Genomic DNA, 25,631 nt, shown 5'->3' with positions numbered 1-25,631 from the left:
AATTGTCTCGCTATTATATCCGCATGACCGCACGAGAGAGTAACCCACATATGATCTATATTAAATTATTTATAGGACTCCAAATAAAACTAATGTTTTTTAGTACCAATTCCAAATTTACTCCAACAACCAAAAGAAGGCAAGAGTAGTGTATATAAATGTAGTAGTAGATGAGTAGATGAGCCGAAATAGCCCCTCAGAGCAGAGAAGAACCTTCTCGAAATTATCACTACATATAAGAACAGCATACCCTAGATAACACTCTGCAAAACCCCTCACTATTTCTGTTATCCACAACAGCATTCTCCTTTGAAATGGCATCTGCAAATGCTTTCTCAACTGCCTCAATCCTCTCTTCTTCTTCTTCTTCCAAACAGGTATTCGCTCATTTTTGCCCTTTTATTGATTCTGTTCTTCTTCATTTCAAAAGTAATTGCATATATTTTGTGCGTATATGTTTGCTGGTTGATGCACGCAGGGCGGGTTGAGGAATAGGAGGGCTTACCAGTTGAACGGGAGGAATTACAACGGCAAGACATCGAGCTCCAAGAGCCGGTTTGTGGTGAAGGCGAATGCTAAGGAAATAGCATTTGATCAGAAATCCAGGACTGCCCTTCAGGCCGGCATTGATAAGCTCGCCGATGCCGTCGGCCTCACGCTTGGCCCCAGGGGTAATTGCACATTGCTTTAATTTGTCTCTTTAATGCTCTTCTTCGGACCTTGCATATCTGTCAGTGTTTATTGTGTAGAACTGGTGATACTAAGAAATAGATTTTTGAGTTTTACGTATGTTTAGTTTTATTGTTCCCAAAAGGTTGAATCCCTAACCCCGGCCAAACAGAGCATATGAGAGGATTTAAATCATGGTAACTCTGCTAGCTGAACACAGAGGCTAGACGTTTTGCTTACTGTGCACAAGGAGCCCCTCACTTTGAGAGGTTGTGAGACTCAATCCCGGGTCATTGTTCTCAAACTTCACCCCTTTGACCAACTCCTAAGCTGCCCATGCGGGCAGGTATGTTTAGTTTTATGTTTGGGTTATCTTAGGATGACTGTGCTAGCTACTTGCATCAATTCATGGTAATTTTGCCACTGATTCTATGCAAAGCTAGTAGAAGCTTGAAACTCCAAAAGCTCAAGATGTGGAAATACGCAGCAGCTCTGCTATAACATCCTGAACTGTTAAGCTCAGTGGTGTCAGTATTGTGTCGTAGTTAAGTTGAGCATCATTCATTTGAATTTGAATATTTTGTTTCCTTAAACCAGCATGGCATAATTTGTCCTATGAGTTTTGATAACTATAAATGTATCAAAATGATTCAAACTTGTAAGACTTTATATAATTCTTCTATAGGGAGGAATGTTGTGTTGGATGAATATGGAACCCCAAAAGTGGTTAATGATGGAGTAACAATTGCTCGTGCTATTGAACTTGCTGATGCTATGGAAAATGCTGGTGCTGCCCTCATTAGGGAGGTTGATTCTTTTGCTATCCTACTTTCTCTTTAGATCATTCATCAAATGTGTAATTAGAACAGCTTGCCATTTGTGTTTTATTTTATTTTCTATAATGTCTGATATATGGAGATTTTGATGAAGGTTGCAAGCAAAACCAATGATTCTGCTGGTGATGGGACGACAACTGCATCAGTTCTTGCTCGTGAAATAATTAAACTAGGTTTGTTGAGTGTTACATCTGGTGCGAATCCAGTGTCCATAAAGAAGGGTATTGACAAGACTGTACATGCTTTGGTGGAAGAGCTTGAAAAGAAAGCTAGGCCTGTTAAAGGTCGTGATGATATTAAAGGTACGGAATAATAGAATTATTATGTTTTAGTTCATAATGAAGACTAGCTTTCTATTGACCTACACGGTTTACCACTTTGGCAATGTTATTTATGCTCTTCTCCCACCAGCAATTGCTTCAATCTCTGCTGGAAATGATGAAACCATTGGCACCATGATTGCTGATGCAATTGACAAAGTTGGTCCTGATGGTGTGCTATCCATTGAATCATCTTCCTCCTTTGAAACAACAGTTCATGTAGAAGAGGGAATGGAGGTATCTAATTTGTGACATCAATTTCTTTTACATGGTGTTCTCTTGCTTTTCTCCTATAAATGGTCATAACCATTTATTTTTACTTATTGCTTGCAGATTGACAGAGGATATATATCCCCTCAATTTGTCACCAATCCCGAGAAATTGATTGTTGAATTTGAAAATGCTAGAGTTTTAGTTACAGATCAGAAGATTTCAGCAATCAAGGACATTATCCCCTTGTTGGAGAAAACTACACAGCTACGAGCTCCTTTGCTCATTATTGCTGAAGATGTTACCGGAGAAGCTTTGGCTACTCTTGTTGTCAACAAATTGAGAGGTATTCTGAATGTTGCTGCCATCAAAGCACCTGGTTTTGGTGAAAGGAGAAAGGCACTTCTTCAAGATATTGCCATTGTAACAGGTACTTGACTTTACTGGTGGAACTATGCTATTTATTTAGCCCTCTATTACTATCCAATTGTGCTGGGGAGTATTGGAATGCAGTATACCTATTGCCATGACTATATAGTGGACTTGGCATTTGGATTCATAGCTCTTTTTTGCTTCTCCAATATAGATACAAGGCTTTCCACTACTTTTGCCATACATTCTAAGAATCAAGATAAATTGGGAATTAAGAAAAACCTTAAAAGAAAATGGTTCGAAACTATGTGAGGGTTGGGGAGTATAAAACATGTCCCCTTTAATCATGTTCCTGGCACTTGTTGAATAGCTGTCCCTAGCATCATAGCTCATAAGGCTTTGAAAGGACTATGCCACAATCAACTGCTTGGGGTGCCGCAATGAAGAGGAGTGAATTAATCTGGTTTCCTTTCGGATACAAGTTGTATAAACAAATTATTCATTGACCATTCCTCTTATATACTTGATTGTGGAAGTTCTCTTTGTTGACTTTGTCAAGTTCATTCTGTTTGTTTATTTCAGGAGCTGAGTACCAGGCTAGTGATTTGGGACTTCTTGTTGAGAATACCCAAGTTGAAGCACTAGGTATTGCCAGAAAGGTGACAATTACCAAGGACTCAACAACCATTATTGCTGATGCTGCATCGAAGGATGAGATACAGTCAAGGATTGCTCAGCTTAAAAAGGAGTTATTTGAAACTGATTCAATCTATGATTCTGAGAAACTTGCCGAGAGAATTGCCAAATTGTCAGGTGGTGTTGCTGTGATTAAGGTTGGAGCTGCAACAGAGGCTGAACTTGAGGACCGCAAACTGCGCATCGAGGATGCAAAGAATGCAACTTTTGCTGCCATTGAGGAGGGAATTGTACCTGGTGGTGGGGCTGCATTCGTTCATCTGTCGACTTATGTTCCTGCAATCAAGGACACACTTGAAGACGCAGATGAGAAATTAGGAGCTGATATCGTGCAAAAGGTAAAGAATGCCAGACTTCTATTTTCTTTGCTTTTAATAGCCAATTCTTGGAAGTGTATAGAGAAAGTGAACAACTTTCCTAACGATTTTTTTTCTGTGTGCTGTCTTGTGCTTACAGGCATTAGTTGCACCAGCATCCCTGATAGCCCAAAATGCTGGGGTTGAAGGGGAGGTTGTTGTTGAAAAGGTGAGAGACCGTGATTGGGAGGTCGGATACAATGCAATGACCGATAGCTATGAGAACCTCGTGGAAGCTGGAGTCATCGATCCAGCCAAGGTGACAAGATGTGCTCTGCAGAATTCTGCTTCAGTTGCAGGAATGGTCCTCACCACACAAGCCATTGTCGTCGAGAAACCAAAGCCTAAGACACCTGCCCCTGCTGCTCCTCAAGGTCTTACCGTGTGATCAATAGATTCAGAGCATGTAGTATGAACTTTTGGAGTAGTTAAGCTTCACCATTGTAGGGAAATGAGACTTGAGTAATATAACAAAGAGCAAAAAATAACTTTTTGGTCAGCTCTTATTTCTTGGTTGGTTCATTGTAAGCCAAATAAGAAATGAATGAAAAGATTCCTCTGGTTGCCACTCCTATGTTCTAATTACAATATTTGTTTTATATTTATTTTGTGCTTCTTCAATTTGTCCTTTTCCCTGTATATAGCAGAAGAGGTGAGGAATAAATGGGTTCAGCCCACTTTGTTCAATTAGGCCACAGAATTTTTTGGTTTAGTCCAATAAACAGATGCTTGGCCCAAATTACCATTTGCAGAGCCCAAATCCAGTAACCTAGATGGTTCCTAAGTTAAGCCTACCCAGTGGGATCGTGTAACATGTTTATCGTTGCATTATCACTCAACACTTAACAGACAATTCAGGTATTAAATTTTATGGTTTGAACTTAAGACGTTTTGTATGTTCTTATGTTAAATTAAAAGATACTGATAGGTAACACTACATATTTATTAACTATTATCATCTAATAAAACTTTACATTATGCTCAACACCATGCATGTAATGTGTTGCACATGTATGTCTAGTCATATTGAATTGCAACTTATCAAACATTTTCCATTCAAATTACTCAGCTCGTCATTTTTTTTTTTTGAATGCTATTGACTTTACTACATTGTAGATCTGTTCAAACATACTTTCTCAACCTAATGAAACACAAAGAATCAAACACCTCCACTGAGGTTCGATCTCATGACCTCCCACATAGGAGAAGTCACTACATGCCAATTATATATCGCAATTATATATATCATCATTTAATTTGGTATATTACTAATATAATTGTGATATATATTTTTTGGTGGCACACATTATTTGGTATGTGAATGAAGGGTGTATTGATGAAAATAAAAATGGCCGCACAGATGTTAGCCCCCTGGATGGAATAACCAAATAATAATAATAATGTGAAAAGCTAAAGTGATACTGTGCTTCAAAGTGGGAAATAATTAAAGCCGCACTCTTTTGTTGTCATAAATTTTCAGCGGAATCCTTAGTTTAATTTATTCACATATATGTTGCCCCATCAATTTGCTAGATGCCACTGTCCCTTGACCCTTAGCTTCCCACCTCTATATATTCGTATATGCCTCGACGCCAACTAAGTTAGTTTGATAATAAGATTTTAAATTCGATTCCTTATACGTGAAAGTTTTATTAATTAGGGAGTAACTTTAATTTCTTGATTTGAGCTGGCCAACAATAAACAATTTAAACTGATTTATTTCTTTATAGTTTTTTATTAACTAGAATTTCAAGGCGATTTTCATTTAGAGTGCACCATCAAATAGTGACTTCGAACTTTCTCGTTGAAAAAAAAAAAAAAAAAGAAAGAAAGCCTCATTATCATGCTCGATCTACGCGTGTTACTTTCCCATCTCCTATGCACAAACAATATTCTATATTACCAACCTGCAACCTTTATTAGTCTGTTCTGTCCTATATTTCTACATGCATGAAGGTTGCAGCCGCATTGACAAGAATACGAATATTTTATACTATACGGACGAAAATGAAACATACTTGAAAGTTGCACCCATCCTTTTCTAATAATGCAGGATAAAAACAATGGACAGAGAAATATCCGGATCACCTCGTGGTAAAAAGAAAATACAAGATAAAAACTACTTAAAAGCTTCCTAAACTTTATTTTTTCCCAATTCAATGGATACACTTTGAGAATAAATTTATTATTCACAAAAATGAACCTTACTCAAAATTATAGCTCATAATGATCACTTCTTTTTTTTTTTTTTGAAAACGCTCATAATGATCACTTAAAATATCAATTTATGGGAAAAAAAAAAAATTTAAAACTTTTTAATAGAAATTACGCCCACCATTTATAATTGAGGAGGCATAAATGTTCCATGCATCTCATTATAGGTAGCAGCTGGTTTGATGCAAACTAAAATACAGGACAGCCGTCATAGTCTTTCATTAGATTCTCCTTGGTGCATTAAAGCATGCATATATGCATGGTCCATTCTAGGGATCTCATCTTCCATTATTGGTCAATTTTGATTTATTTGACTACTACTAACTGTTTGACTTAGTTAAATAGGCAATATAAATGTTTGATTCGATTAATTAGTTTTTTGTAACAGTTTATTGTTCAAAACTTTAAAAAACTCAATCAACTTTTTGAAAAAATTATTTTACATGTAATCAACTATCAACTAACAACTAATTTATTAAATATTTTTCTGCAATCAACTAATGTTATCAACTAGTCAAATCTATTTACTCAATTGAAACTGCTATTTACCAAACACCCTCAATATGTTTATATATGGTCTAAATTCTCAATTTTTCAACGAACACTAAAATAATGTGTGTGAACGGCGAAAGCGATCAACTTCATTCCTAGGTCTCACATGCCTTTTTATAGATCATCATCATCATCTTAAACAACACAAGCATTTTAATTTGAAGTTACGTTGTTTTAGACACCTCTAACTTAAAATTTAAAAAAAAAAAAAAAACAAAGAATTATTAATGGACGCAATAAGCTAAGAATAATGCAATATATATTTTTATAGCTTGCAAGATTGCAGCTATACGTTTTGGAGTCATACTGCTGGAGTGCTGGTATATATAGAATCGTTTGCAATAAATATTGCGTTATTTAATGTAATTTTATCCTAGGAATAATTGCACTTTTGGTCCGTTATGATAAGTGAATCCAGTTGCTTTATTATATGTCTCACTACGTACTTCTTGTTTTTGAGTTATTTATAACTTATTAGTAGTTTAAAATGAGCTATAAGCTCCTAAATAAACCCTTCCAAACAGAGTCTTAATGTGGCGTTTTTAGTTCTACTATTGACTATGTTGGAATATCCATGTTATATTTCAAAAACATATCAAAAATTATCTTGGGAGGACAAAAAACATCACTTCCTTGATAATTTAAAAACTTATAAAAGTGGTGACACTCATATAAGTCATAATACAGAGACTAAATTCACTATATATATTACAAAGTCTATAACTCATAAACCAAAAGTATAATATTTTCTTTATCTGATTACTTTATAACGGGTCAATTAATTTACGAATAGTTAGTGAATATACAAAGATTGATGATGATGAGAAAGATTGATTCAATAATTCGGTTACAGAGATAGAGATAGAATACTAAAGGAGAGTTGTTACACGTGAAACTCTCCTAACTAATAGACTCTCCCTAGCTGACTATTCTAGCACCACACATTTATTACTTAATTACAATAGGAAATAATAACATAATAATTACATACTTAACACACCCCCTCAAGCTCAAGGTGGGTGCGAGACGACATTGAGCTTGTCACGTAGAGTCTGAAAGTGCGGACCGGGGAGCGGTTTAGTAAAGATATCCACAAGCTGATCTTTAGTGGACACAAAACTAACAATGAAGTCACCGGAGGCCACCTTGTCCCGAACGAAGTGGTAGTCAATCTCAACATGTTTCGTCTGGGCATGAAAGACTGGATTGGCGCAGAGATAGGTGGCTCCCAAGTTGTCACACCATAGAGTAGATGGCTGGCCAGAGTGTAACCCAAGTTCCCAGAGGAGCGAAACAACCCAAGTGACCTCCGCTGAAACATCAGCAAGAGCTTTGTACTCGACTTCGGTGGAGGAGCGAGCAACTGTGCGTTGTTTTCGAGAGAGCCAGGAGATGAGATTACAGCCCAAAAACACAACATATCCACTTGTACTTTTCCTGTCAATCGGACACCCAGCCCAGTCTGAATCTGAAAAGGCATGTAACGCCGAGGATGAAGATGGTGATAGACGCAAACCATAGTCGAGGGTGCCTTTGATATACCGAAGAACACGTTTTAGTAGGCCCCAATGCTCCTCGGTATGTGAATGCATGAACTGACAAAGTCGATTGACCGCGCATATGACAGATCTGGGCGAGTGATAGTCAGGTACTGCAGAGCCCCCACGATTCGGCGATACTGAGTCGGGTTTTCAAACAGTTGCGTGGTCGGTGAAATTGCTTGAGAGACAGCAGTTGGGGTAGCTAAAGCCTTACAGTCCATCATACCGGCGTGAGTAAGAATATCCCCCATATAGCGACGCTGAGAAAGGAGCAGTCCACCGTCCACCTTCAGTGTTTCAATGCCCAGAAAAAAAAAACTTGGAGTCCCAAGGTCTCGAATCTTGAATGTCATGGATAACTGATTGAGGAGAGTGTATAGAAGAGCAGTGTCATTACCCATCATGATTATGTCATCGACATAAACGAGCAGGAAAACCCGGGTTTCACCTGCAGTGTAGTAAAAAAGTGACACATCTGTCTTCGAAGAGGAAAAACCTGTAGAGATTAGAAAATCATGGAGCCGTTTGAACCAAGCTCGAGGAGCTTGCTTCATACTGTAAAGGAACCGCTGAAGGTGGCAGACATAATTAGGGTGCAACGGATCTTCGTACCCTGGAGGTTGTTTCATGTATACTGTTTCTGCCAGGTGGCCATTTAGAAAAGCATTGTGTACGTCAAGTTGGCGTAAGATCCAGTTGTTCGACACGGCTAGAGCAAACAGTAGCCGGACCGTGGTCGGTTTGACCATAGGACTGAACGTGTCAAAGAAGTCTTCACCCGCTACCTGATTGAACCCTTTGGCGACAAGGGGCGCCTTATAGTGCTTTACCGAGCCATCCGTGGTGCGCTTGGTTCTAAAAACCCATTTGCACCCGATGATATTCATGTGTGGTTCTGCCGGTACTAGCCGCCAAGTGCTATTGTGTAGAAGGGCATTAAACTCCGGGTCCATGGCGTCACGCCAATGAGGATGACCTACAGCCTGTGAGTAGCAAGTTGGATCAGCAGTGGTATTTAGAGCATGGAATTGCTCATTTGTATCCCGTGTCATGTGCCATAGTCGCATAATATACCCACGATCCTGTGTTGGAGCTCAAGTGGAGCGTGTAGTTGTCGTGGTAGTAGGTGCTTGTATAGCCAACGAAGAGGGATCTTGGGCCAAGGGCGCGGGCTCCGGCTCAGTGGGCAGTGCAGACGCAACAGGTGGCTGCGGGTTCTGTGGCACTAAGGGCCCGATTGCCCATGGTGTTAAGTGCGCTGTCTGTTGTGTTTTGTCCTGTATAACTGATTCTGAAAAAGGGAAAACAGTCTCGTCAAATCAGACATGACGGCAGATATAGATTTTTCCATTTGTTAAGTCCATGCATTTGTATCCCCTATAGGATGGAGAGTAACCTAGGAAAACACATGAGGCAGAGCGATATTCTATCTTGTGGCGGTTATAAGGCCGTAAATAGGGATAGCACCGGCACCGGAATACCCTAAGAAACGTGTATGGAGGTGAAACTTTGTGGATACGTGAATATGAACTTTGAAACTGTAACACCGAAGAGGGCAGATAATTTATTAAGGTGGTGGCTGTTTCAAAGGCAAAGTCACAGTATTGTAGTGGTACTGAGCTTTCAGCGAGTAGAGCCAATCCGGTTTCGACAATGTGCCTATTCCAGCGCTCCACTCTACCATTTTGTTCGTGCGTGTATGCACATGATTGTCTATGGTTTATGCCTAGGGATTGAAAAATGTTATGTAATTTGCAGTATTCACCACTTAGATCGGATTGTATGAATTTGATAGAACGCGTGAATTGTCGTTCTACCATGACACGAAACGACTCAAAACATTTGTATACGTCTTATTTTACCCGTAAGGGATAAAACCAGGTAAATCGCGAGTAATCGTCTACAAATAAAAAGAAATAGCGAAGACCACTAGCAGAAAGTATGGGGGATGGGCCCCAAACGTTCGTATATAACAAGTCTAATACATTTTCACTAGTGGAATAGACCCTATCTAATGGAAATCTTGAAGACTTGCCAAGATGACACGAAGTGCATGTGCCCACTAGTTTGGATTTATTTTCAACCGGACAATTTTGCAGAACTTTATTCAAGACACGACTGTGAGGGTGTCCTAGTCTGCGATGCCACATCACCAGAGTGGTCCTGGAACTTAAAAATGCGAAACGTGACCGAGACAGCGGAAGTGTGTATAGACCGCCAGAAGTGGGTCCCTTAAGCAGAATTGTTCTGGTTATTGAATCCTTCACAAAAAAAAAAAAAAAAAAAAAACAATCTTTGTGAAATTCAAAAAACACGTTGTTTTCATCAGTAAACCGTTGAACTGAAAGTAAAGGTACAGATAAATCGGGCACATGCAATATATTAGATAATTTAAGGGGTTTTGACACGGAAGGGACAAATGCAGAACCAACGCGTGAAATAACAAACCTACGCCATTACCGACTCGCAGGACGTCGCCGCCGGTGTATTCATCTAATTGAGACATCATCGATGCGTCTGGTGTCGCATAGGCGGATGCACCCGTATCCGAGAACCAGCTGGCGGCGGCGGTGGATGTCGACTCATCTCCGGGGACGGTGAAGTTCGCCTACGCCGGTGGATGGGTGTTGTACGGCTTGAAGCAGTAGACAGCCAACGTAGCGGCATATCTGACATCGCGGTGGGTTGCCGCAACCATTCCGGCCACCACAGCCGCGTCCTCTGCGGCCACGCCCTGCGCCGTGACCACCGCGGGAATTACTGTCGCTGTTCTGGTTGCGACCCCGACCAGTGTAGAAGGCAGCATGGGAGCCCGGCGATGAACTAGTGGACGTCGAAGGCAGATCATCAGCAAGAATAAATTCTTGCGCCTGTAGAAAATCAGACAGCTGCAGTATAGATATCGGATTACCTGATACTGTCAAGGAGGCAGCCATGGCCCTGAACTCCGGGCGAAGCCCCCGGAACACGAACAAGTTTTGTTCGTCTAGAGAAACTGGCCGGCCTACGAGGACTAGGTCCTCCACCAGAAGCTATGCCCGGTTTAAGTATTCAGCCGGCGAACTGTTGCCTTGCCTCAACGATTGAAACTGGCCGAGCAAGTTTAGGCAACTCGCACACGTGGAGAATCCAAGAGCGGGGTGATGGATTGCCATACTTCCCGCGAGGTATGTCGGCCAACCGCCAAGTACATCACCTCCTCCGATAGAGATGAAATCAGGAGGGAGAGGATGGACTGGTCTTGCTGCGTCCAGGCCATGTAGGCCGGATTGACCATAGGGACGGCAGCAGTGGCGCCGGATGCCGAGTCATCGACCGGAGCACTGCCGATCGTAGGTGGCGGGCATAGTGTTTCTCCATCCACATATCCGATCAAGCCTTGTCCCCGTAGGAAGGGAACAAGCTGTGTGCGCCAGAACAAGAAATTCCAAGAGGTAAGTTTAATGGAGACGAAGTGGTGGGCAGTAGCTAGGTTTGGGTTGGTCGCCGATGGTGGTGCACCAGCGGTGACGGTTCTCTCAGAGGAATTGGTTGACATGGTTGGCGTTTTACGATAGGGAGAGAGAAAAAAAAGGAGGATCAATATATGGCTTAGCTGATACCAGATGAGAAAGATTGATTCAATAATTCGGTTACAGAAATAGAGATAGAATACTAAAGGAGAGTTGTTACATGTGTACCTCTCCTAACTAATAGACTCTCCCTAGCTGACTATTCTAGCACCACACATTTATTACATTACAATACGATATAATAACATAATAATTACATACTTAAGAATGATGCATTTATGAGTTATGTGTGAAAACGAGGTAATATAAAGAATATAATATTCTTTTTAATATTTGATCAAAAGAATTAATGGACGGCTTATTGGTTGGTGATTTTAACTCGGGAGAATGGGTATCAGATGCCAAAAAAGAATCTATTCACAAACACATAATTTCAGTTCTTAACCGTTGAGCAAATGCCTATTTTTGACATTCCAAAACAGTTTAATAAATGGGGCCATGGGGGTTTTCCATAAGTTAATTAAAGGCTTGCTGGAAATGAGCAGAAGTTTAGGGCAAGTGGCAATCACTTATCGCGGAATCTCATTAATGGACTTCTTTTTTTAAGTTATTTATTATTCATTTTATATTACGACTTTTTGCGATTTTGGTATCTGGTACTTTAATAGTCACATACTCACATCAATTTTTTTTTTCTTTTTAAAAAATATATATACATCTTATATTTTTGTTACTGTGAAACTAGTTCAGGTTCAGCATGAATTGTACCCAAAGAATGTACCCAGTTATAATATGCAAATATGAGACGTTATTGAAGATTATTCGAACTCTTTTCATTTGATTTATATGTGCCGTTAGTTTTAATGGAGTTCATCGATTGTTAGGCGAAATTTCAAACTTAAATTAGCTTCTGTCTCTTTTACATCTTGAATGTTAAGGATTTAAAAAAAAAAAAAGTAATTTAAATGTGAGTTTACTTGTTTTCTATTTTTAAATGGTTGAATTTTCTTTGCAAATGCATGCCCAACTTTCATGTAACATTCCAAGTGCATGAACTTGATCGGTTGGCCTAAAGTAGTGTGTGAATATGATTTCAAACTTTTTCTAAAAATTAGGGAGTATGATTTTTGTACTTGAAGATCATGCGTTTAATTTTTGTCTAGATCTTCTTATTAGTTGTGGCACAATCTGAATCAATAACGATTGAATTTTATTATGTATGTAATAGAATGATGTGCGGTTTGAATTTTATTATGTATATAATAGAAGGATGGGTTTCGTCTCAACTAACAATTTAAATAGATAAATAAATTATACATTTATATTATATATATCTATATTATGTGTTTGGTAAGCCATACACTTCTTCCCTTTACTACTTTGCTTAAGTTTGTGCAAGATGAAGAGCTTATTTTTTTTTTTTTTTTAGTACGATTGACTCTGTTATAATGCAATATCTGTTCATCACTACTTTCTCAATTTACTGAAGTATACAGAGTCAATATCGTTTCCATTAAGGCACAAACCCATAATCACCTTTATATAGGAGAGTAATTTGGTGCCACTAGAACTACAAGTTCCTTGGCTGAAGAGCTTAATTAAGACAATTAAATTACCCATTGCATTGCATGGTCGTTCGCCGCCATGATATTAATAGCATATGGATTGCCGATCGCCAACTTCGGCCTAACCTTTGTGCCTCTATTTACGTATTTCTGAATTTTCAGCGTACTAGTCATGCCGGACTTTAATTTTGCCCAACGTTAGGCATGTTCAGTTGTATACATAAAATACAAAGCTTTCTGGATTTTGATTCTTGTCAATATCTCTTGATCAAATTTGTTATATAAAGATCTTTTTTTAATGTAGTTTTATCTCTTTTATTCGTTGATCCCATGACCTAGCCCACATGGGTCAACCCAAGTACAACTCACGGTTATTATGTCTAAGTTGGTACGACACAATCTTGTATATGAAAATGCGTTGGGTCATTTTTTATGTAATGTGAATTGAACCAGCACAACTCACATTTTAATTTGGACTAACATAATATGACCCACATTAGTCTCAATCCATGTGGGTTTGGATTGAGTTGACTCAACGTAACTTACTAAACATCACTAAAAAAGTTAATGTCTTGATTGCCATGACTTTTACCAGAAGTTGTAAATCATTTAAAGAAAATGGCAAACCAAACTAAAAGCATATGAACTTAATGAGGCTAAGATTGGGAATGAATGAGTCAATGAAAGATATATGAATGAACAAACCTAATTGAACGCAACTTCGTGCCGTGCTGCTTGTGTAATTACTATATTATATATTCTATTCCTCCTCTACGCGTCTGTATGTATATCCTTCATCTTTTCTATATTTGTTCTCCACCTTCAATAACTTACAAAATGCCTTCCAACCAATTAAATGCTCCAAAAAAGTTCATCTTTTAACTTCATCCACAAACTTTCTAATGCAAAGATTTCTGGCATTCTAGTTGATTATCCCACATTTTAATTGTAGATTTAATTAGGAGAGCAAAAACTTAATTTGAAGAAATATGTGCGCGAATTGCTAAAAGGAATCGCATATTGCTTTGAATTGGAGTTCAACACCTAAATATCTAGTTTTACCCTTCATTTTAACATCAACTTAACTTAACGCCAAAGCTAACGGAGGACCATTTTGACTTAAAATTCAAAAGTCGGAGGACCACTTTGGGTTTAGATAAACACCAACTTAACTTAACGCCAAAGCTAACAGATGACCATTTTGACTTAAAATTTAAAAGTCGAAGGACCATTTTGGGTTTAGATAAAATTTTTTAGGGAAAAGGTCAAATAGGCCATCGAACTTTAGCTTAAAAGTCAATTAGGCCCCTAAACTTTTTAAAGGTGCAATTACACCCATCAACAATTCATTTAGGTGCAATGAAGACCAAAAGCAAGTTAATGACCTGCTATCATAGGTCATTAGGGTTCAGGCCACCTTCCGGCGAATTTTTCGACCAAAAAAAATGTGACCAGCAACCGCCCAGATTTGTCGAAAATTTCGCCGGTCACTTCTTTTGTCGAAAATTTCGCCAGTCACTTTTTTTTTTTGCCGGAAAATTCGCCGGAATATATATATATATATATATATATATATATATATATATATATATATATATATATATATATATATATATATATATATATATTCTTTTGAATTAGATCGTTTTGAGCTTGGGAACCAAAACTGAAAAAATTCACTGTACTGTTGAATGAAAAAAAAAATTGTAAAAATAGTGCACCTTAAAAAAAACAACGCACCTTAAGAAGAAAAACAACTCACCTTAAGATGAAAACAAAGCACCTTAAGAAGGAAAACAATGCACCTTAAGAAGGAAAATCACGCAACTAAAGCTTTAGGTTAACACACCTTAAGAAGGAAAACCACGCACCTAAAGCTTTAGGCAGACGCACCTTAAGTTTCAACAACTGATGCACCTTATGCACACAAACCATGCACCTTAAGAAGGAAAATCATGCACTAAAAGCTTTAGACCGACGCACCTTAAGAAGGAAAACCATGCACCTAAAGCTTTAGGCTGACGCACCTTAAGTTTCAACAACTGACGCACCTTAAGCACATAAACTACGCACTTTAAGAAGAAAAACCAGCACCTAAAACTTTAGACCGACTCACTTAAGTTTCAACAATGCATCTTAAACACAAAAACCATGTACCTTAAGCACAAAAACCACGCACCTTAAATTTTACCTAGATGCAAAAATACCAAATTGCCACCGCATTTTTTTCTTTTTTAATTTTGTTAATCCTGAACGTTGATCTTGACAAGATCAATGGCTCTCATCTCACCCCACAACCGCACCTAAGCACACCATCCGCATTTGAACCGTATTCTAGGTATACATACATACATACATATATACATATATATATATATATATATATATATATATATATATATATATATATATATATATATATATAATTACATTCATGTAAAAACAGGGCTTAAAATACAAACGTGTGGACATTTCTAGATCGTTGGATTTTGGGTATCAAAGGTTGTGATTAGTTTTTATGATTTTGTGTGCTGCCCGCATGTGTGCACTGTTGTTCATGGACGTGTGCACGCCGGCCCAAATATTGTGAATTCACACATGCATACTATATTGGATGTGTGCATTGTCGTCCACGGATGTGTGCATTGTCGTCCACGGATGTGTGCACACCCGTATTTAGGTGTGTGCACGGTATATGTCCACATGTTTGTATTTTAAGGGTGTTTGCATGTGAATGCAACCCTATATATATATATATATATATATATATATATATATATATATATATATATATATATATATATATATAACCCAAAATGTGTTTTCAACTTTTTTGATTAATTTGGAAATGGTTTGAAACCTTTTTGAAAATTTGTGTTAGTTGTATTAGAAAATGATATAGAAATATTTTCAAAATAAGAAAACAATATTTTTCTAAAAATTTCATGCATTAATAATTTTAGAGTTTAAAAGTAATTAGGACAAAATTTAAATTTTATATGTCACAATTTTTACATGCCAAATATAGCGACTCCTTACCATTTTGATAAATGGTAACCTATTATATTATTATCTTATAAAAGGGAAATGAAAAATTAAAAGCCAATAAATTAATAATGCTTGTTTGGCTACGTAGACCAGAGGTAAATATAGTATGTTTTGAAAAGTTCATATAATTCTTTTTAAAATAAGAAAAGAATAAAATATTACTACTTCCGTATCTTTTATGTAATTCAAAGAATATATTATTTGAGTCAAGTTATGAAAAAGGGTAGGGGATGTAATTGATATTAAAAGGAAATCCGTGGGTAAATCCGTCAATTACTAAGAGTCGAGGAGACAGAGAAGCGGTTGTATATGGAAAGTGCGCGTCCTGGTGGTTTATTTATATATATAGAGAAAGCCGAAAGAGAGAGACTCTGGCTGGAGGCACTCCGACTATGATCATGCGTGGAAGCAGAGACTGGACATGACGATCTCCTGTCAAACCTCTCCTCTCTTCGTTTCTTTCGTGTCGCTCCGCTCCTCTTTGTAAACCCTAGCATATCGGATTCCTGTCTTAAGAATCACGTACCGTTCCTCAGGTTCAATTTCGATTCCTCATCACCTGCATTATAAATGTGTTTTCACGATTCCTGTGGTTTTTTTAATTTCTGATTTGGATTTCGAGGTTTCTGCATTTGCATGCGTTTTGTTTCTGAGTGTGTGTGTGTTTTTTTTTGTTCCGTTCTTCATTTTTTGATTTTTTGTGTTGTGAATTGCGATACAGAATGGCGGTGGAGGTGACGAAGCTGTTGTACATACTGGTGGTAGACGGAGAGGAGGGGAGGAGGGAGGGAAGCAAAGAGACTGATATTGAAAAAATTAGAGAGAAAGATAAGGACGCCTTTCGATATACTCGTTCGGTTCTGCAGAGTACTCTGCAGCTCATGGGATGCAAATCCAGACACGCGTTTAAGGTATATATATATATATATATATATATAATTTTGTTTCTAGAAAAATAAACTCAAAATTGTTTTTCTGCGATAAGCAGTGTTAATTTAATCTGTTTTCCTTTGCTTGCTGGTCTTGTGTGCTTTGCCTTACGATTCATGGTTGTGAAATGATGACTGCACCTTGTAGTAGTTTCTATCAGTTATGAGAACTCCACAAGGACTCATGATAGAAAGAGCTTATTAGGCTTTGATGTCTTGGTTTCCTGGTGTTAGTTGTCTTTTTAATAATGCTATCTCTCTTCAAGAAGTAGGATCAATAGTTCATTTCTTCTTTGCCTTCATTACTATTTCTTCAGTGTTGATTTCTTTTCCATGAATGCTTCTGTTCATTGAAGTTGTATAAATTTCTTTTCCATGAATGTTTTTTGCAAAGTTAGTTATTGCTTATTCAACTTTACATTAGTGATTTTAGAGTCAAGTTCAGATTCTTATGTTATTTCCTCCTAAGAGTTGACAGTGAATCTAGTTTTTACAAAACACTTTTTTTTTTTTTTTTTTTTTTTTTTTTGTTTCTGTTTCTAATTTATTTGTAAAATAAATGATCTCATCATGGATGAAAGTTTTTTCTTTTTCTTTTTTAGAAATTTATATGTGATCTTTTTCCTGGATTTATGATAAAAGTTAACTTTTATGTATTTCTTGCTGGAATTGTAACATTAACATAGTCAACAATTTAATTTAGCATTTTAAAGCATTAGTATTGTGGATGATATTATCCACATGCCTACCTCTTGATATTTTGATCTTTTTATTTTTCCTCTGATTTGCTGTGGTTCTCTACTTCTCTTTAAAAAGATTGCAGAACATGGCATATCTGGACTCATATTTTGTTTGAATTGAATGTTCAATTATTATTATTAGTATTATTATTTATTTATTTTTTTTTTTAATCTCTACTTGCACATTTGAATAAGATCTTCAAACAAGTTACACATTGCACATTAACTGCTTTCTAATTTTTCAATTGAATTTCCATTTTATAAATTGATTGCATATTGTGGTTTGGGCATTAAAAAAACAGGGTTACTTTTCTTTTCTAGAAATCTCAGCAAGTGGCTGTAGAGTTGTTGCTATTCGATCAATTACTTCTTTGGACTGCTAAATAAAAGATACCTTCATGATTTTATTAATATATTGATGCCCATCCATTTTAACTTTATTGATTATTGATGTTGATTTGATTCTTTTGTTAGAAGCGGAACAGTGTTTGGGTTTCATCAAACGCTTAGTAATTAGAACTATAAGGCATAGAGGGGAGAAAATTATTTGAGATTAATGATTAATCAGAACAAATAGGTATAGATGTAGCAAATTAAATGGAATTGGGCACTTTATCCACTCCATGTATGGAATTGATATTCACATATATGGTGAATATAAATATAATATAATCTAAAAATAAGCCTCTATACTTTATTTTTGTTTCTATCTTTGTTATAAGAATGGCTAGATTTATCTCTTTTTTTCTTTTTTTCTACCATACTATCTATCTGTTGCTCTATAATTTCACTTCCTTCTATAAAGTACTTATTTATTTATTTTGTATTTTTGGTTTACTATTTTACTGAAAATTATTTTTCTGATCAGATCAGCCGAAGGGTGTTCGAGAAGATTAGAAATGTATGTGCTGGCGAAAGTTCAGTTTCAGTGTGTACAGAGACATTAGAGCAGGATAACCTAAATACATTTCAGGAAGAGGATTATAATTATTTTGCTGCAAGCTTGGATAAACAAGATGATAGAAGCAAGAGCATACCATTTGAGTTATATAAAAAGCGCACGACTGTGGTAGTTAGAAGACACACTTTTCTAGATGTTATATGTGATGCTCTGGCTGAATATAATTATGTGGGCCTCAATCAGAGGGCTGATCTTACTATAGCTTGCAGGTAAGCTAGTTGATCATGCACATTTAGATAATTTCCATAATTATGACACATGCATGTGATTGTTGCTATATCTAAGAGTTTCTGTTTCTTTTGTGTTCCATTAGCTTTGTGTATCAAATAAATGAGAAAAATTAATGCTAGATCAGGTTGATCCTACATGCACCAAAACAACACATCTAGATTACCATGAGTGGCCAGTATTATGATTTTTGGTTAGTTACAGTTGGTGCCAGTCTCATATTGATTTGGTTGCCAGCAATCTTGGCGTGGCACTTTTTAGTTTTTTTAAAAAATTATTCCTTATTGTTGTTGTGGCCTTTTTGGTAATTACTATATTTATTGACTTGTGATTATGAACCAGCGATATGGAATCTGTTTTTTCTCCATTCATTCTTTCTTCATTTATAGGTATTTCAGTGGTAGTTATTAGTTTTTTTTCAACAACATTCTTCAGGTTACGAGAAAGAAGGGAATCCATAACTGTGCTACTTTGTGGGACAAGTGGCTGTGGAAAATCTACTTTGTCTGCATTGCTGGTATGATTGTACCATTTATTCTCAAGGAACTAGATTTTATTCACTTTTGTATTTCTCTTATTATTATATTGCTCTTCTTTGAAGGTGGGTTGGCATTTTGAATTGTTATTATTAATTATATATTACTATAACTTGCTATGCTTTGCTGACTGTTAAACCACTTGATGCCTTTAGTCTGCTGTGCATGGTTTTCCAACCAAAATTTGATCTGTTTATACATATTTACATGTTAAAAATAACCAACCAAGATATTACTAGAGTTTAAAGTATCTATATTGTTTTAATTACAACTGATGAAAATGAATTATCTGTTAGTCCATTTCCCAACCTTTTGCCAGGTGTCTGTATTTTGCAGTTATAAACATGCAAAACTGCACTTTGTTTTTCCTTGCAGCATGGTTTCTGGGTTGTACTTTGAGATCTCAATTGCAGTATATTAGTTTTGAAACAATTTATTGTCCTCTCTTTGTTTCAGTTATATTATCAAACCTGTTGTTGAATAATCTCTACAGGGCAGCAGGTTGGGAATCACAACTGTTATATCCACTGACTCCATTAGGCATATGATGAGGAGCTTTGTGGATGAAAAGGAAAACCCTCTGCTTTGGGCTTCAACTTACCATGCTGGGGAGCATTTAGATCCATTAGCAGTTGCTGAGGCAAAGGCTAAGAGAAAAGCAAAGAAGTTAGCTGGTTATTCTACCCCAGTGCCCCAAAAGGATTCTGCTGCTAATCATATGACAATTGGAAAATATCCTCAGGAGGGGAATGCTAGTACTTTCAAGTTGATCAGTCCAAAACAAATGGCAATTGAAGGATTTAAGGCTCAAAGTGAGATGGTTATTGATAGTCTTGACAGATTAATCACTACATGGGAAGAGCGTAAAGAATCAGTTGTTGTTGAGGGTGTTCATTTGAGTCTTAATTTCGTGGTATGAATTTTACATCTAATCTTATGCCTGAAAGTTCTCCTTACTTCTAGTGTGCTATTCTTATGGATTTGATTGCAAACTCTGTTTTACCTTGCAGATGGGACTAATGAAAAAACATCCTTCAATAATACCTTTCATGATTTATATTGCAAATGAAGAAAAGCATTTGGAACGGTTTGCAGTCCGTGCAAAATACATGACACTAGATCCAGCTAAAAATAAGTATGTTAAATATATACGAAACATCAGGACAATACAAGAATATCTCTGCAATCGTGCTGACAAGCATCTGGTGCCGAAGGTTAACAACACTAATGTTGATAGAAGTGTGGCAGCTATTCATGCCACAACATTCAGTTGCTTACAGAGGAGGCATGAGGCAGGAGAGAAGCTTTATGATCCCTCCACGAACACAGTTTCTGTTATTAATGAGGAATACCGGAATTACCGTGCTACTTATTCCTTGAGCTCTAAGGGTATGTTTCAAATGCTTCAAAGAAATGATTCTTCTAGGCATTTGATGGCTCTTCTCAATAATGATGGATCCGTAGCAAAGGCTTGGCCAGTATACTCATTAGATATCAATGGCAAACCTGTTATGGACCATTCCTTTAAGAATGGGATAAGGGGTCCTATATATGGACCATTGCAAATTCGGAAGGCTGAAACTGTCAATCTGCAGTTTGGCTACTTTGGGATCAGAGATTGGCTGAGTGATACTGGTTGTACAAGCCGTGCTAGTAGTGTGGATGAATCAAGGGGGGAGCTGACAGACAATTGCAGTAGGTATCATTCATCCTGTTGCAGTTCACCAAGGTTCTGTGAAGGACCTTCCAAGGAGGTCAGTTTGACTTAAACACACACACATGTGTACAATGTGTGCCAAGCGTATCTAGTTTGAAACCTCTAGTTAGTATGTAGTCATTGAGGTTCATTTGCCTGTCATTTTGCCATTTTGTGCTTCTATTAAGTAAAAGGCAGCCCCAAAACTTGGAATTTTTCATTTTTTTTTTTCACTCTGTTGCATGTATTTTTCTTCTTACAGCTCAAAGAGGAACAATCTGTGCATGGTAGTGATGAAGAGATTGATGAGCTACCTGATATAGACAGTGATGAGGACTTTGGGGAGGATTTCAAACATAATCATGAAGAGGTATGTATGCATGCATGCATTTGGTCATTCTCTTTTCCATTTTTGGGATGGGAAAGATGGGATTCAGACCTAGGCAAAATACCTAAGAGGGCTTAGCCTACCACTAGGCTAAACCAAGAACCCCTTAAATGTGTTAAATCAATATCAGATGCTTTGGAGTTCTTTATTGTTGAGTTGGCAAGTTTCCGGCATCAATCTCAGTTCCACTAACAAGAATGTAGTGGTGAACCATGGATACCTTGATTACCTTCTACTTGTATATGTAATGATACATATGGAGCAAGCATTCTGTGGTTGTGGCACCAATTATATTTGATATATCTATGACCAGTTTGATTCTTCCCCTTTTTGGATAGCAGTTTTCAAGATTTTGATTTTACTGAATTGAGGTGTTATTACTGTTGTTGTTGTTGTGGGTGCTCATTTTATTTTATTTGCCTTCAGCTGGAAGGGTCAGTGGACGAGGAGTCTACGAAATCAGACGAGGAGTATGATGATCTTGCTATGCAGGATTTTCAACAGAGTGGTTACTGTTCTGATGATGATGAAGAATCCATGAATAAGTTTGAGTTGAGTAATAAGGTTGTACCGGTGTCAGGGGACTTGATATCTGAGGAAGCTATCAACTTTGATGAAATCTACCAACAAAAGCTTGGTCTGTTCTTCAGAAGCGACGGTGACGCAGGTTTGGGACCATCACAGCTCTGCTATTCTTCTTTCCTGGGCAATAACAGAAGCATAAGGCGTTCTCAGAGCATGGAAAAGTCTGAGAGTGTTGCAAAGGTCTTATGAGTTTTTCCCCTTCAGTATTTTCCATTTACTCCTTTTAAATATGTTTTTCATTTTATGTTTTATCTTTAGTTTTTGCCTATTATTCCTTACTTTTCTTGGCGGCTAGTGAAAGGGGTATAACCTCTTTCTTTTTAGTTTTTAGTTTTTAGGATAGCGGTGCATCCAGTGGTGTTACTCTTTGTAATTGGTGCACGCTCAGTGATCTCAAAAACGATTGTTAAAACTGTGTACTTATTTATTTTCAATTTTGATCGTTCACTAGGATGTGTATTTTATACTTCAACTCACATTTTTTTAACAACACCGGTATCAAACTATCAACAACTAATCTGTCATCCAATCATGGTTGAGAAAAAATTGCTAGGCACTCTTCGGGGCGCCTAGGCAACGATTAATCGGTGTTTAGGCACCAGTGTATTTTTTTTTTTTTTTAAATTGTTAAAAAAAATTTAATAATTATAAACTATTTAATACTTTAATAATTAATACTAAAATATTAAATATCAACCTAAAAAATCTAGTATTTGAACAATTTAAGATTATTTCGCTCAAAACATTGTCGTTTTGAGTGAAATAACCCATTTAACAATGGAGTAGCTAATCGGCCGACTAGGCCTCCTAGTTTGGTGCCTAGGCGATGCTTAGGTAGCCTAACTGGCCAACCGCCTAGACCACCGATAATGGTGATATGCTAGACGGCCGACCAGCGCCTAGCGCCTAGGTACCAATTAATCGGTGCCTAGGCGGGATTTTTGCAACTCTGCATCCAATATATATATACAGGAAAAGAAAAATTAAACAAAATTTATGCCTAAATTAATCAGAAATTGCTTTATCTAAAATGGACCATAATATGCAATGGCATGCCCTTGGAAGATAACACCAGCACTCACTCACAACTGAAGATGTAATGGTACATCAAATGTAATTTCTCCACCAGTCCAAAGCCTCTTTCAACATCTGCACCTCTCCTGGCTTCCTCCTATGAAACATTCTTTAGGTTGTCTTCCCTCAGTTTTTTCCTTGCCATATCTATTTTAGTCATTCCTTCCTGTGTGGATTAGCCAAGCAACCAACACATCTGTTGCCTCCCTGGCAAACATGTTTGAATGTTTGATTCCTATTACCCATCTTCAACTCCACTATCATATGAATAATTTTCTTATCTTAGCCCAGAAAATGAATCCCAAAACATTGTAACGACTCAATATCAAACCCAACTTTGTTTTGTTGAATATCAGGCTTCCTCAGCGCTTCTAAACAACCAACCTTTCTGACGTTTCTGTAAGCATCAAGCTCCAGCTCAATACGGCAGCTGAAAGATTTAGTATTGACTATGCCCAAGAGTGTTGATTTCCATTTTGTTCAGAAACTGGTCAGTTTCTTTTAAATTCTTCGTTCCATGACCATTCTGCAAAGCACATCCCAGTTTTATGCATTCTCTTATCTGTCCCCTAGCCAACTTCATTTACAATGTCTATACCTACATTTTCATCATCAACTCCCTCAATTTGTATCTCATCTTTATATACATGAGCTTCCTCGGGGAGTCCATCGCCTACTATACCACTTCGATCAGAAGAACAGCCGAAATCTTTTCTTTCATTAATGGAAACCACCTCTTCAAGTGCTAAGTTTCTTGTTAAGTTAGCCAGTGGAATAGAACTTAACTCCTCTTTGGAGACACCCCTTTTGATTAGAGTAGTTAGTTTCGATCTTGCCTCTTCACTTCGGTTCAACTTACACAACCCACCAATTACCTTCTCATACACACACAAATCGGGAACAAATCCTTTCTTCTCCATAAAATCTAGCAAACTAGCTGCTTCCTCGATCACTCCCTCCTCCAAATAACGGTCAATTAAGGTGTCTAACATAACTTGGTCCAACTCAAATCCCTTACCCTGCATTATGTCTACAAGTTCATTGACCACATCAAACTGGCCGACCTTACAAAGTCCACTAAACAAACACCAATACGTATCCGTGTTTAAACAAATGTTTCTCTCGTTCATCACGGAAACTAAAGAAAATGCCTTTTCCACGTTACCCAATCTACAATACCCGTTTATAACTAAATTATATAAATAAGTATCCACCTTAAAGCCCTTATCATGCATCTCCCAAATCATTCTCTCGCCATCTTCCATTCTCCCACTACTCGAAAACCCATCAATCAAGAATCTATATGTGTCGTCGATAAACTCCACGCCTTCGCACTGCATCAACACCAATACGTTATACAGTTCTTCGAAATCCCATCTCTTAGTGCACGCATCCACTAGTGTATTAAAGGTAATAATATTTGGTTTTATCCCTTTACTACCCATCTCCTCCACCACCTCTCTAGCCCTCTTTACTTCCCCACATTTACACAATCCATCCACCACCACTGTCAAAGAATACACAGAGACCTCAATACCCGACTCGACCATCCAGTAAAAGAATTTTAGTCCCAAACTACATTGATCACATTTCATAAGCTCAATCAAATGAACAGTACAGGTCCTCTCATTGATCTCAATACCATTATTTCTCATATAATCAAATATCTCCAAAGCCTTCCCAAATTCTCGATTATCAGAGTAAGCTTTAAGCAACCAATTAAACACTTTGGAGGCTATTCTCAACGAAACATCATGGCTCTCAATGAAAGAAGCTAAAACGGTATACCTGAAGTTCTCAAGACTTGAAAGGGCACCCAAAAGTGCCTCAGCATCCGCAAACTCTTTGGCTTTCGCTAGCCTGCAGACAAGAGTTAAATGGGCATCGAAATTGAGATCAAACGACACCAAAGATTGGTTTTTTATGAGGAAACCCACGAATTCAATGCACTTGGGAGTCTCCAGATGCGGGTCGGAGATAATAAGGTGGACAAGATTAGGGGTGAGCTTGGAGAGAAGGGTGGTGGTATGGTGGGCGCTTAAGACTGTGTTGATGATGGCGTCTCCTATCTTGGCTCTGCGATGTATGGAGAAGTTTGGGAGATTACGACATCTTTTGACAGTGTTGAGGTTTTGAAGGAGCTTCTGGAGTGACATTCAGATTTCTCGGAGATCGGGGAAGAAGAAGATGTTCTGTTGGAACATTGTTTTCATTCACTTTATTTGGGCCTTCCTCATAGCCTAATTCTTATTTACGCTTTTGGAAGTAGTCCATTAATGGACCTCTCGATTAACAAAGCCCACATTTGGGGTCCAATGCTAGAAAATGAGTTACCTAATTAATACTCGTAAGGTATATAATTTCATAATACAAGACACAAAAATTTATAATACAAGACACATACACATGTTATATATTTATTTACTTTTTAAATTCGAATTAGGTACATAATTTGAGTTTATTATAGACACAAAATTTTGCAATACAAGACACAAGAATTCATAACATAAAACACGATTACTAATTTGTTTCAAGTACAAAATTCATATTCTTAAGGTACGTAATTTCATAACACAACACACAAAAACTCACAACATAAGACA

General features: G+C 37.3%; 3 protein-coding genes across 4 annotated transcripts; 2 read left to right on the top strand and 1 right to left on the bottom strand.

The window, feature by feature from the left end:
• The first annotated feature begins 176 nt into the window (after positions 1–176).
• Positions 177–4,027, top strand: LOC109193163 (ruBisCO large subunit-binding protein subunit alpha). 2 transcript variants are annotated; one of them, XM_019344008.1, is made up of 9 exons: positions 177–370; positions 412–421; positions 473–671; positions 1,355–1,476; positions 1,600–1,807; positions 1,917–2,062; positions 2,159–2,465; positions 2,990–3,441; positions 3,560–4,027. In XM_019344008.1, the coding sequence occupies exons 1-9, from the start codon at positions 315–317 to the stop codon at positions 3,845–3,847; spliced, it is 1,788 nt and encodes a 595-aa protein (XP_019199553.1). In that variant the 5' UTR covers positions 177–314; the 3' UTR covers positions 3,848–4,027. The 2 variants fall into 2 exon arrangements, with proteins under 2 accessions (XP_019199553.1, XP_019199554.1); XM_019344009.1 differs by lacking the exon at positions 412–421 and having other exon boundaries at positions 177–377; positions 479–671.
• A 12,227-nt stretch (positions 4,028–16,254) lies between these two features.
• Positions 16,255–22,420, top strand: LOC109192975 (P-loop NTPase domain-containing protein LPA1 homolog 1). The gene is made up of 8 exons (XM_019343706.1): positions 16,255–16,427; positions 16,613–16,802; positions 18,429–18,730; positions 19,185–19,266; positions 19,779–20,198; positions 20,296–21,039; positions 21,244–21,351; positions 21,796–22,420. Exons 2-8 carry the CDS (start codon positions 16,614–16,616, stop codon positions 22,141–22,143), a joined length of 2,193 nt encoding a protein of 730 aa, XP_019199251.1. The 5' UTR covers positions 16,255–16,427; position 16,613; the 3' UTR covers positions 22,144–22,420.
• A 527-nt stretch (positions 22,421–22,947) lies between these two features.
• Positions 22,948–25,249, bottom strand: LOC109192976 (pentatricopeptide repeat-containing protein At2g28050). The gene is made up of 2 exons (XM_019343707.1): positions 23,365–25,249; positions 22,948–23,304 (listed from the first exon to the last, which is right to left on the bottom strand). Exon 1 carries the CDS (start codon positions 25,182–25,184, stop codon positions 23,598–23,600), a length of 1,587 nt encoding a protein of 528 aa, XP_019199252.1. The 5' UTR covers positions 25,185–25,249; the 3' UTR covers positions 22,948–23,304; positions 23,365–23,597.
• Between the last annotated feature and the right edge of the window lie 382 nt (positions 25,250–25,631).

Source organism: Ipomoea nil, unplaced genomic scaffold (assembly GCF_001879475.1).
Source record: "Ipomoea nil cultivar Tokyo-kokei standard unplaced genomic scaffold, Asagao_1.1 scaffold1834, whole genome shotgun sequence".
Classification (NCBI taxonomy): domain Eukaryota; kingdom Viridiplantae; phylum Streptophyta; class Magnoliopsida; order Solanales; family Convolvulaceae; genus Ipomoea; species Ipomoea nil.
This window is presented reverse-complemented; position numbering and strand designations above follow the sequence as displayed.